General features: G+C 37.4%; 1 protein-coding gene across 1 annotated transcript in view; it reads left to right on the forward strand.

The window, feature by feature from the left end:
- The window catches only part of myo3b (myosin IIIB), a 163142-nt gene that overhangs the window by 18020 nt on the left and 130761 nt on the right, over positions 1-14361 (forward strand). Inside the window, exons 7-9 of the mRNA XM_051906658.1 lie at positions 162-261; positions 3757-3833; positions 8330-8475. Of these exons, the coding sequence (XP_051762618.1) occupies positions 162-261; positions 3757-3833; positions 8330-8475 (323 nt within the window). The remainder of the gene's footprint in view (positions 1-161; positions 262-3756; positions 3834-8329; positions 8476-14361) is intronic.

The raw sequence follows: 14361 nt of genomic DNA on the forward strand, positions 1-14361 counted from the left end.
ACGCTGCCTCAGCACTCTGACCATGCCAGGGTAGTTATTTTGGGCCGTGATAGTGAGGAGAGACAGAGGGTGTCCAACTGTAGGCTTAAGGGGCTGATCAGAGGCAGTCTGGCCTTCAGGCACATCTAACTGACTAAAAGTTTCTCTTGCTTTTTTCTCAGGGTCTCCAGCATCTTCACAACAACAGAATAATCCACCGTGATGTGAAGGGCAACAACATCCTCCTCACCACAGACGGTGGAGTCAAACTGGTGGACTTTGGTAATGGCTACTGCTGGAGGATTTTATTTTGAATTTTAGAGTTTTATATACAGTATCTCACAGAAGTGAGTACACCCCTCACATTTTTGTAAATATTTTATTACATCTTTTCATGTGACAACACTGAAGAAATGACACTTTGCTACAATGTAAAGTAGTGAGTGTACAGCTTGTATAACAGTGTAAATTTGCTGTCCCCTCAAAATAACTCAACACACAGCCATTAATGTCTAAACCGCTGGCCACAAAAGTGACACCCCTAATTGAAAATGTCCAAATTGGGCCCAATTAGCCATTTTCTCTCCCCGGTGTCATGTGACTCGTTAGTGTTACAAGGTCTCAGGCGTGAATGGGGAGCAGGTGTGTTAAATTTTGTTCACTCTCTCATACTGGTCACTGGAAGTTCAACATGGCACCTCATGGCAAAGAACTCTCTGAGGATCTGAAAAAAAGAATTGTTGCTCTACATAAAGATGGCATAAGCTATAAGAAGATTGCCAAGACCCTGAAACTGAGCTGTAGCACGGTGGCCAAGACCATACAGCGGTTTAACAGGACAGGTTCCACTCAGAACAGGCCTCGCCATGGTTGACCAAAGAAGTTGAGTGCACGTGCTCAGCGTCATATCCAGAGGCTGTGTTTGGGAAATAGACGTATGAGTGCTGCCAGCATTGCTGCAGAGGTTAAAGGAGTGGGGGGTCAGCCTGTCAGTGCTCAGATCATACGCCGCACACTGCATCAAATTGGTCTGCATGGCTGTCGTCCCAGAAGGAAGCCTCTTCTAAAGATGATGCACGAGAAAGCCCGCAAACAGTTTGCTGAAGACAAGCAGACTAAGGACATGGATTACTGGAACCATGTCCTGTGGTCTGATGAGACCAAGATAAACTTATTTGGTTCAGATGGTGTCATGCGTGTGTGGCGGCAACCAGGTGACGAGTACAAAGACAAGTGTGTCTTGCCTACAGTCAAGCATGGTGGTGGGAGTGTCATGGTCTGGGGCTGCATGAGTGCTGCCAGCACTGGGGAGCTACAGTTCATTGAGGGAACCATGAATGCCAACATGTACTGTGACATACTGAAGCAGAGCATGATCCCCTCCCTTCAGAGACTAGGGCCGCAGGGCAGTATTCCAACATGATAACGACCCCAAACACACCTCCAAGACGACCACTGCCTTGCTAAAGAACGTCTCCAGAGCGAAACCCTATTGAGCATCTGTGGGGCATCCTCAAACGGAAGGTGGAGGAGCGCAAGGTCTCTAACATCCACCAGCTCCGTGATGTCGTCATGGAGGAGTGGAAGAGGACTCCAGTGGTAACCTGTGAAGCTCTGGTGAACTCCATGCTCAAGAGGGTTAAGGCAGTGCTGGAAAATAATGGTGGCCACACAAAATATTGACACTTTGGGCCCAATTTGACATTTTCACTTAGGGGTGTACTCACTTTTGTGGCCAGCGGTTTAGACATTAATGGCTGTGTGTTGAGTTATTTTGATGGTACAGCAAATTTACACTGTTAAACAAGCTGTACACTCACTACTTACATTGTAGCAAAGTGTCATTTCTTCAGTGTTGTCACATGAAAGATATAATAAAATATTTACAAAAATGTGAGGGGTGTACTCACTTCTGTGAGATACTGTACATTTCCCTTTCCACACTCCAAAAGTCCATGTAGTGACATGATTGACAAGCTCCAGAATGGACCAGATACTAGTTTGGAATGACATGAGAGTAAACAATGACAAAATTATGACAAAAAATAATGTCATTCTGTTTTGTTTTTTTGGGACACTGAAAAGACATTTAAACCAAAGTAAATATCAAACAAAAATGTATTTATGGTCATAAACATCTTAAATATGCTTGGTTCATCTTACACCAATTTGGGCCAGTTTATCTTCCAAGATGTTTTTAACATGTTCTTGATGGGCAATGATGTCTATTATTTACATTAGCTGGAAAATAATGGAAATATGATATATTCTTCAAAAGAATAAAGTGTACTCTCCTTAAATACACTTAAGTTGCCTTTTATTTCAGTATTTTTTTTTTCTTTTTTATTATTAAATGTAGCTACTTTTAAGACTTTTACTTATAATGCTAACCAATAACTGACTTTTACTGGTCATTTAAAAGGATAGTTCACCCAAAAATGAAAATGATCCTCAAGCCATCCTGGGTGTATATGACTGTCTTCTTTCAGACAAACACAATTGGAGTTATCTTAAGTAATGTTATTTATAATGGTAGTGAAGGAAGTCCAAAAAAGTACATCCATCCATCATAAAAGTAATCCACATGACTCCAGGAGGTTAATAAAGGCCTTCTGAAGCAAAGTGATGGGTTTTTGTAAGGAAAATATCCATATTTAAAACTTTATTAACTATAATAACTAGCTTTCGCTGTACGTATCGATTTGCAGCAGAAGAGTGACCCGACGCATGACCCAATGACAAACGCGGAAGCGCAGAGGATAGACGAAAAACAAAACACCGGTCACGAATTAGAAGTCAAAAACAAGAATTTTTAAAGAGAATTGTCAGAGGATTTTGATTTAAGAGATTTCGATTAACCCCCTGGAGCTGTATTGATTACTTTTATGATGGATGGATGCGCTTTTTTGGGCTTCAAAATCTCACACCCCATTCACTAAAGCTTGGAAGAGCCAGGATATATTTTTAATATAACTCTGATTGTGTTCATCTGAAAGAAGATCATATACACCTAGGATGGCTTGAGGGTGAGTAAATCATGGGACAATTTTCATTTTTGGGTGAACTATCCCTTTAAGCTGGTTGCTGAACCAGTTTAGCTGGTCTTGGCCATTTTTTTTTTTCAGTTCTGAGTGTAAAACATCAAATATATTTGATTTACTGCCTCAGTTTATTCGCAATTAATTTGTTGAACATACATGAGATATAAATGATATTATTATTATACAGATTCACATTATATATTATTATTGTAGGCATAATAAAATGAACAGTATGCTAATGCTCTGCCATGAGTTGTCAGCAAATTAAATGCTACTAAATTGAGGTGGAGCCGCTCTGGCGTCTGTGTGCTTATCAAACGCACCCTCACACATCAAGTGAATGGGGTTAAATGATGTTTGGCATGGAAAGTGTGTGTGAGGGGGAGAGGGGGGTGTGTGGGGCCATTGATTCTCGTCTGCCTGAGGCATGTTTGTCCCGTGTGCATGTGAGAAAGAAGTGGATCCCTGCCGGGAAGCAAAATGCCCTCATCACGTAATGCTGATGAATGTTAATGTCACGTCAGATTATTTGCCACCTTCTAAATGTCTGAATCCTATGAAATGTTATTTGGTCCTACTTGAGAAATAATTGTACAGTTATTGCTGTTTATTATCACAGATGTTCACAAATGTCAGTAAAAAATCACATTCAATTCCAAAATGAAGGGAAAAAATAACCTTATGAAAAGAAAGATAAGCTATGATTCTGACACATGAGGTCTCTGATCCCTTGCAGGTGTCTCCGCTCAGTTGACGAGTGCCCGTCTACGCCGAAACACCTCAGTGGGAACCCCTTTCTGGATGGCTCCTGAGGTCTGTCCTGTTATAAAATACTACCTTACTCCCTTTTCTGTTCTCTTTATTTCTAAATCTTGCTAGTCAACATCCATCTCTTCCTTTGTTACAGTACAACACATTTTATTCTTAAAGGGACAGTTCACCCAAACATGAAAATTGTTATAATAGGCCTTTATCACACTTTCCCGCACTTTCACTTTTCACACTTTTTTTTTTTTTATTCAAGAAATGCAAGAGTAGAATACAAAAATCACATTAAGGAGAATTAGAATTAGATTATACATCCCATAAAATATTAATTATGAGTAATTAAACAGTAATAATAATGTTCACATTACTTTCACTTTCTGATACAATCATCAAATTTTAGAACAAATTGAAGTTGTTTAAATAAAGGAATATTTCCAGCCCAATGTTGATTATGCAGAAATAACTGGTTTGATCATCTAAAACCCAGTCATATCCTCTGGGTTTGAGTGCAATGATTGGATAGCATTATATTGTAGACAAGATTGGAGATTAATCATAATAAATATGCCACAACAATAAAAACAATGACATTAAAAATAGAATTCAGATTGTATTCTGATTATTACTTTGACGGCAACTTGAGCAGAATGCAGATCTTCATTTATCAAGTTAATTTTCTTGTCAAAAATGGCAACCGTCCATTGACAATATTGCAGGCGGAAATTTAATTACGCTACTAATCAGCGTCAGATGTGACGACACGCCGACTGTAATAAAGGCCTGTTCTCTCACCTTCATGCCATTTCAAACTTGAATAGCTCAATGTTTATCAAAATATTCTGGCTGCTCTTTTCTGTATAATGAAAGTGAATTCAAAGTGAAATCTATTCAAACATGACACAGTGATATGTGTTATGGCAGGTTTGAAGTCAGAAACTTTGTTGGTTCTCAGACGTGATTTGTTGGCTCTGCAAAATATTACGTTGCTTCTTGCATGTTTTGTGACACTTTCTACATTAAATGTCCAGTGAGTGGCACTAAAAGCAAACTTAAAGGGATAGCTTACCAAAAAATGAAAATTTTGACACATCACAACAGAATATACATTTCAAATAAATAAAAATAAAAAATAAAAAAACGAAATAAGTCAGAAGATAGATAACCCTGAGTGATCAATAAATAAATAATAAAAAAAGAAATTATTAAAATAATGAAAGTATAGCCAGAATTGTCAACTTTGTCTTTTTTAACTGCAGAGACAATAAACACTAAACTGGAGTGGCAGTCTTTTTAGATAAACACGTTCATAGCATCTGAAAATCAAATTAAAACTGGCTGAAATGTTTTGAAATCACTCGTACCCTACCTGATCAAAAAAAAAAAAAGAAGAAGAAGAAGAAGAAAAAAAACCCAGTCTTTCAAGCGATCTGCCTGTGTCCGTTTGAGTCTTTTCAAATTGTGTGTGAGGAAAACCAACTTCTGGCCGGCAGAAGTGCGCTGCAATGTTTGTCGTTGTTGAGTGGAAGTACATGAGCTGTTGGCACAACTTGCATCTTATTTTTTTGGATCATCATTTACCATTTCAAAGTGCATCCAATTCCACACTTTAGATTTTCTTATCCCAGACATTGTTAAAGATTTAAATCCCTGCTGCCAAGATGGTCTCTGTCGGTCACGGATCATGGAAAGTGAAACTTCTGTCACAGGGGTGGTTGGATTTATTCACGCACGTTAAAAATATTTATTAAAAGCTTCTTTCTTTTCACATTTTTAGTTAAAGCATTATCATAATAGGCTGTATATTAACTTATTGAGAGAAAACCAGTTAGTTCTATGTGAAATCAGAAATTGAGCACCCCCTGCGTCTCATAACACCTCTGCGAAGATTCGACTGTGAGATTGGTAGTCGAATCAGGCTCCTCCTATCGAAGCATCGAATCTTCGACTATTCGGGGTCACCCCTAGTGTTGTGTTAACAGCCCCTTAGCTTGCTAGTGGACATCTGCTACAGTATGTCAGAAAAACCACGAATATGGTGCCTGGTTATGTGATACAAACGTCAAAATATGTCAAGTTACAAATCATGCCCTATGGTAAAGTTGTTTTTTGAGGTCATACTATAGTGTTGTGCAAGGAATTGTGCGAAAATTTGTGTTTAATAATTATTTAATTATTAAGTAACGCTTGCTTTTAAACTTTATTATCGCACAGATCTATACAGTATATAAATTTGTATATATTGATATATTCAGCTTTAACCACATACATACTCACTTATACTCACTGTATATATATTGCAGATCCCAACTTATTGATTGTTTATATCTTTATAAAATGTAAACTGGATTTTCGCCTAGCTCTAAACCTACTAAATGCGACTTTAAAGATATTAAAGGTGCAGTATGTAGGATTTCTGTCTGCTAGAGGTCGCTAGAGGCCTATTCAAAACAAAGCCGTAGCTTGATGACGCCAAGTTTGAGCGCGGAATCTTGGGACATGTGGTCTTCACCTCAATGGATGGTGCAAAAGAATAGGGATAGGATTTGGGAAGAGATCATGCTCATGGACGATTATTAACGCTCTGCGGCTGCTGTGAGACATTTGTTTGAGACACTGCAGTAAGATAGATCGATATTAGAATATCATATTAAATAATGGATGGCTTGTGTTGATAAATGGCATGCAATTCATTTTAAAACGTATTGTATGATGGAGAAAATGCTGTATTACCGTTACTAAAAATAAAGCTGCATCTGATTATGCTATGTTAGCTACCTGACAAAATAGTGTTTTTCTCTGAGGCATGGTAAAGCATGGTACTCGCAAAAAATCAAGAAAATTAGATTTAAACAATAAGACTAAACGTGTTGAGCTATATAACAATAATTAGTTTCTGTCTATAAATATATCAAAACAGTTGTTCCCTTGTCTAAAAAAGTGTAATATATTAAAGCGTCTTTGGTGTTTCAATTGACAGGCGACTCCTCACACGTCCCGGAGCCTTGGTTAAAATTGCAATTTTCTCACGATTTAGAAATAGTTGGAAACATTTGGGATTTTAAGTACTCAAGTGAACAAAATATATAACACTGGCCTAGTGGTTTTTGGATATTTTACTGCAAAATTCTTACACACTGCACCTTTAAGATATATTAGAATATTTTAAACATTAACATCATTATTTTCTGTAAAACTGCTTTCAAACAATGTGTATTGTGAAAAGCGCTATACAAAAAAAAAAAAAAAAAATCTAATAGATACTTTTGTGCATAGTTTTATTTACTGTACTGACTGAAACAATCTGGGTCCCTTTAACCTGTGAGTAGATCCTGTACAGCTTTGTAAAAAAATGTGTATTTTAATGCTGAGTGTGTTTTTGTGTGTGTTAGTGAGCTGTCACAGAGAGTTGTGTGTGTGTGGGTCGTGTGAAGGTTAATAGCTGAGTGCCGCTCTGAGAGTGAAATAAAGAGAGGTGATGGGGCCAGTGGGGGAGGCCCCTCAGGGCTAATTAAAATACAGTCTAAATTAAACGCTCGGCAATATGCCGATTGGCCACAGTGTTTCTGACAAACTGATTTAATGCTGAAGAACAACATACAGTTGTGATTATTACAGTCCAGTAATGATTAAACATCAAGAATACTGGTTAACTGGAGCTGAAATGAAATTAGTTTAATTTAGAAAATGATTTGGATAAATCCACATGGATATGCTGGGTAAATGAGCAGAAATTAAATAGCTTATTTTACGATTTTGAATAATATAATAACAAAACTGATATGAATCCCTCTAATAGACCATAGTCGCACCATATTTAACTACAGGAATGAAAACAAGGCTGTGAGGGATAGAAGGACAGTGTGTTTAATGGTTTGTACTGTTCAGCTGACAAAACGTCTTTTCCAAGAGAAAAAAAACCCTCCACAAAGCAGTTTTGAAAGTTGTGAGTTGTGAAAAGACATGATTTTGGACTTTTATACTGTGCATGCCATTGTAAAGAATGTAAGTCTATCCCTTAGAGCCTTATTTTCAATATGGCATCTAACCTGATTAAGGTCTAAATTTAAATTAACTTTAGTTAGAATTGGAGGCCATTCAATTTTAAAAACCTGAAGTTCTCAGTGTTTCTTGTAGGTATCAGATATTTGGGATAAAATTCTTTTGGGGATATAAAAATAGACACAAATGAATCCATAGTTGACATACAGTAGAAGTAAAAACTTAATGTATAGAGGAGTATACAATTAATGTAGAATTGCATAACTAATAATACAAATTAAATAAGAAATTTTTGAGTTCATATTAAGCTTGCTGACTGATGATTATTGTCTTGACAAATCTGAGCAGAGTGATCTCTTCTGAAACTCTAGTCGAGACCCATGTGAAATTACTAGAGTCTTTTTCTTCATTTACTCTAAGTGCTGTCTTTGAGAAATACAGTATTGAGACATTAACGATCTTATTTGTAAGCTTTATTTCCTATTGTCAGAGTGAACATCATGGTTTGTGTGTGTGATACCTCTGTGTTTCTCTGTGTGCAGGTGATAGCATGTGAACAGCAGTATGACTACTCGTATGATGCCCGCTGTGATGTGTGGTCTCTGGGCATCACTGCCATAGAGCTGGCAGACGGAGACCCACCACTGGCAGAGATGCACCCGGTCAAAGCGCTCTTCAAAATACCACGGTAAGAGACACCAGGGGGAGCTATACTCACACAGCACTCACAAAGGACTGGGAAACGTGAGGACATAGAGGGAGGAATAGATGGAAATGGAGATAGACAGGAGAGATTAAAGAAAAGTGGACAATAGGAATAAGAGTACTGTGAAAGAGAGAGGGAGCGACAGAAAATGCCCCAGCATTTCCACAAAACCAATTAAAAACACTTAAATAGGAGAGTAAACTCAAATTCAAAGAAATATGTTGGTTTTGTTTGGAACTGAAATATAAAATATTGTAAAAACGTACCTATATTGATTGCAGTTTCTAGCTGTAATTAGCAGTAGTGGCAGTAAAACACCAACAACTTGCCTTTTGTCCTCGTTTTTTTTCTCGCAAATTTTGATTATGGGGCGGATTATCGATTAATAAGCATTTATTTTTGCATGATTCCTGTTACAATACGATGTTATGACCTCAAAACACTTTTATCATAGTGTGTGATTTGTAAACTAAAATATTTTGACATTTGCATCACATAATCAGCTCCACATGTATGGCTTTTCTGACAGTAAATTTACTTGGTAGCTCACCTGGTACAGCATTACACTTGTGACGTGGAGCGATTGAGTACAAGTCCTGTGAAACATGAATCTCAATAAAACAACTCAAAAACTTGTAGAAGCAGCTGAAATGGTTTGGTTAGTAGATTGTGTTGATAATGTTGGTGTGAAACAGAAGTTTCGATAGTCTTTTCTTCCCTTTTGTGGTGTATATTCAAGTGAAACGGCTTGTGGAATAAGAAAAAAGGTAGGGTGGGACTTGATTTTGTCCATCAGAATTGATTGCACCGTTGGATTGTTGTTGTTTGCTATTGCTGCGATCTTATGTGAGTGACAGGTTGTCCCGCCCTGGCTTCAAATCCTGTTTTCCATGATATGACTCCTTAAAGTGCGAACTGTCATATTAGTCCTTTATTCCGTGGAATATTCCACTGTGCACTTCGTCATGCCTGGTTATATCCCAATTCACACTCATGTAGCTGGACTGTTTTATAGTCACAGAATCAGGACATCTTCTGTGTCAAAATATTCTGAATAATGATAAATGATCAGCTTTGATGATAATCTGACCTTCTGCCATCTCTGTGATCACACCATTATCACCTAGAATGCATTGGTTATGTCCTTTGATTGTAATTTCATTTGTGATTAGCCACCCTCCCTTCCCCATTGTCTTTTAGATGAGGCTGACACTCATGTTATCTGCCCTGCTCAGGGTCTGCAGGGGATGGGCCGCTCCCTGTCAGGACACCGGCAGTGTCTCGCATACCTTTATGACACTACAGCGGTTAGCTCAGTGTTACAGAGTGGCTATACAACTCATTAAAATAGAATACTAGCATACTGCTTACTGCATATTATGCAGTATACCCTGATAACTGCCTATTTTTTTTCTTTTTAAAAAGGTCACACTTTATATTAGGTGTCTTTAACTGCTATGTACTTGCATGCATCAAAATAAGTACAGTGTACTTATTTTTTGATGTATTGTAAAACACTTTTACTGCCATTGAGGTGATATACGGGTACGATTAGATTTGGTAGTATGGGTAGGTTTAAGGGTGGGTTAAGGTGTTAGGTATGGAAGCCACTAAATAAAAAAATAAAATGGTAATTGCAACTTTTTATCTCAGAATTCTGACTTTTTTTTCTCACAATTGTGAGTTATAAAGTCAGAATTCTGAGATTTAAACTCACAATTGTGTGAAACTTTTTTCTCGCAATTCTGACTTTTCTTCTCGCAATTGCGAGTTTATCTCAGAATTGTGACTTTATATCATGCAATTGCTAGTTTATATCTCAGAATTGTGACTATATAATTCGCAACTGTGAGAAAAAAAGTCAGAATTGTGAGGGAAAAAAAGTCAGAATTGAGAGATAAAAAGTCAGAATTCTGAGATAAAAAGTCGCAATTACTGTTTTTATTTTTTTATTTAGTGGCGGAAATGGGCTTTCATAGTTAGGGAAGGACAACAGTATAATTATAGATGTAACTAGAAGCAAAAGATTGAGAACAAACTTTGATGTTGGCTTGAGAAAGCCTAAATGGGTAGCCTGAGCCAAAGCACATGTCTGTACGGTGTTCTGGAGCTGGCCCCAATGCAAAATAATTAAAGTAGTTATTGTTTTCATGTATTTGTATTGTTTTTTATGACTATTTTGTATTCTAATCAACAAGCTTATTATTACAGCAAAAATTATACATTAGGGCAGGGCGGTATATCGAGTTTATACTATATATCAATATATTATTTATATCGATACAAAATGTGGCAATACCGTTTATATCGTTACCGTTTATGAACATTGTTTATAGGACAACATTGGGCAGGAAATAAGTTTTTTTTTTTGTAAAAAATGTATATATTTTTTCTAAATCCAATCCAAATTTTTTTCAAAATATGCTGGATAGCATCATTAATTTTTTTTCATGTGAGCTCTACTGATGCTGTCAAAGGGGGGAAAAAGTTGGTGCAGGATTTACAATTAAACAATTTTCACTCAGAATTTGCTAGTAAATTTCTCAAATAAATGGCAAGTAACATTGAATTAAACATCAAATTTTAAAGACTGAAATAGTAATTTCTTGTAAAACGTACTCCAATAATCTTTGTTTCATTTACAGCTTTGAATAATTGTTTTTTTTACAATGTACTAAGACATTCTTTCTAATTTTTCAATTTAGCATTTCACTTAAAGGGATAGTTCACCCAAAAATGAAACTTCTGTCATCATTTACTCACCCTCAGGTTGTTCCAAACCTGTATGAATTTCTTTGTTCTTTTGAACATAAAGGAAGATATTTTGAAGAATGTGGGAAACTGAACAATTCTGGGGCACCATTGACTTTGGAAGTCAATGGTGCCCCAAAGCAGCCTGGTTACAAACTTTCTTCAAAAAATCTTCCTTTGTGTTCAGCAGAACAAAGAAATTCATACAGGTTTGGAACAACATGAGGGTGAGTAAATGATGACAGAATTTTCATTTTTGGGTGAACTATCCCTTTAATTTGTTGTGTTGATAATTTAATTTGTAATGGAAAAAAGTACATTTTCAAGTGCAAGTGCACTGTTAAATCCCACTGTATGTTCTTAAATACTGAGAATTTAAAGATTTGTGTGTTTGTACCGGTGTTATGGCTGTGCTTTAATGCCGCTTGAGGTTTCGATTATGAATGCTGGATATGAGAAATGATAATGTTAGAATACTGTGCTTTTGCCTTTGCAGGCCCATTTGTCATATAGTTTATGCCTCGGTGCAATAATCATGTAGAGTATCTACACCATCATGACGTGCTTTAAAATGATGTGCTCCCTCTGCTTTTTCACCCAGCTGTCTCTCCCCCTCTATCTCTTGCTTCTACCTTCCTTTTCTTTATTTTTTTTTTTTTCAAATGAAATTAGATATTTGGGCCATGGCGCATAAATCAGATGTGCGGGACCTTTAGCACGGCAGCGGGTGAATAAATCAGTGTTCGTGTGTGTACTGGGCCGTGAAATGATTCTGTTAACATGTCATCTGTCCGAGGCGGCGTTCCCACCATCAGCCCGGTCTCAGACGGAGAGATTATGAAGGGGCGTGGAGCGATCAGAGCCTTTCAGTGCAAAATGTTTGACTCTTGATGAAGGGCATCAGAGGTACTGAATAGCTGCTCATACACAAGGCTGCACAGACTCCAACCTGAATATGATTATTTGAGCTCAAGCTAACATGTTTTTCTCACTGGCATAGAAGGATTCCTGGGTGTTTAATTAAGGGTAAATCATTTATATTTACTGGAAATATTCAAAGCCTGAGCTTAGCTGTGGTGTAAAGTGGACTGTGTTTAATCCACTGCAGCTTGACTTAAAGGCTTGTGTTTAGCAATGACAGATTTTATTTTGATTAGCTGAAATGTGCATTTTAATTCCATCTTTTAGCTGCAGTCACATTAGTGATATTTTAGCAAAATTTTGTGGGTAAAAAAAAAAGGTCTGTTGGCAATAGAGATGTAACACAGCTCATGCAGAAGTTACTTTCAAGCCAAGACCAGCATACATTGTTTTGGATGCTTGTCCCCAGAATGGGAGTCTTGTGTGCTGGTGTCCCCACCAATGGGTTAAGGTTTGACTGGTAGGCATGATCCAGTTATCCCCTGCAAAGAGATGGCATACTACACGTGGATCATGTAAAGAAACGTCTTTCTCCATAGATACCATTATGCATTTACATTTTATGCATTTGGCAGATGCTTTCATCCGAAGTAAAATACTTTGCAGGTTTACATTTGATCAGTTCATGCATTTCCAGGGAATCGAACCCATGACTTTGGCATGGCTAGCGCTGTACTGTTTAAGCTACAGAAATCCTTACCATTCAAAAGTAGACATTTATTCTGACTAGATAGATTTTTGTGAAGCAACAGTTTTATTTTTCCCTGGCTGCTGTCTTTGACGTCACAGTTCAGGATAGTCACCAGTGAAGGGTTTAGTATTGTCAATCAGCTAATTAGTGTTCATGACATCATTTTCCTGCGACTCCAGAGTGATTACCCTTCTTAAAAAGACGTATACTTTAGCATAATTGTAAAAAGAGTACTTATTACTGAAACATACTTAAACTTACTTAATATATAGAATATACTTAAGTGCGACCTGAATGTAAAGTTTTAAAAGTGCATTTAAAGGGGACCTATTATTAAAAAAAGTCTCTGATGTCTGATGAGTGTGTGTGAAGTTTAGCTCAAAATATACTACAGATCATTTTTATAGCATGTTAAAATTCCCACTTTTTAGGGGTTAAAAAATGCGCTGTTTTTGTGTGTGTCCCTTTAAATGCAAATGAGCTTGTGCTCCCGGCCCCCTTTCAAGAAGAGAGCGGAGCTTCAAGAGCTCATGCTCTTTCACCTGCTATCAGAAATTTCATAATTCCCACTTCTGAAGTCGTGATTATGAGCTCATCGCATTCAAGTGGGCGACTTCAAAGGATGTTTATGTACAAATTTTTAACTAGAAAACTCTAATTTATGATAATTCTGAAAGCACGCGAGGGCAGCGTCAGTGAAAGCGTTGGTATTGACCCATCTATCAGAATCAACCTTTTTGAAAATCCATCATTGAAAAGCCCCTCGTTTGGAAGCAATCTGCTGCAAACGTATAAGACTACTGATTTTTTTTTTTTCTGGGACATTTCCTTTGAAAAAGAAACTCCGATGACTCAGATGGCGGGAGTCTATGGAGACTCTTATGTTCATTGGCACATCCCAAAACACAATACTTGTAATGCCTTTTTGGCGCAGACATTGTACAACTCCAGATGCTACAGCGAGGATACAGAAATGGCGGACTCTGTGCAGATCATCACCGGCTGTGGGAGGGGCTTCAACCTACAATGACGTCATTGTAGAATCCAAATCCAAGTGTTTGAACTGAAGAGACTGCTTTTGATTTAATGGGAATTACAAAAAAATGAGTGAGTGGATTTTTACCATTATAGGCTGGTTGTTCTCACATAATGCAGACACACATTGATGTTCAAACTGAATTTTGCATAATAGGTCCCCTTTAAGTGTGTTAAAGAGTACACTCTTTAAGTACATTTAAGTAACAGAGTTTTCAACTCAGGTAACTGACTTAATATAGAACATGTCCTGCGTTAGCCAACTGCCACTGAGATGAAGAGGAATGTAAATTGGATAGCTTTCTCCTCATATATTTTAGCCCTCCTTGGTCCCTACCAGACATCTTAACTAGCTTAACCAAGCATAAAGCAACCTGGGCATGGACAACATGGAAATTCACATTAGTCAAGTCATTTTGTCTGTTTTTACAACAGTGGCACAAATCAGTGGCAGTGTAGAATGTACATGT

Source organism: Ctenopharyngodon idella, chromosome 9 (assembly GCF_019924925.1).
Source record: "Ctenopharyngodon idella isolate HZGC_01 chromosome 9, HZGC01, whole genome shotgun sequence".
Taxonomy (NCBI): Eukaryota; Metazoa; Chordata; class Actinopteri; order Cypriniformes; family Xenocyprididae; genus Ctenopharyngodon; species Ctenopharyngodon idella.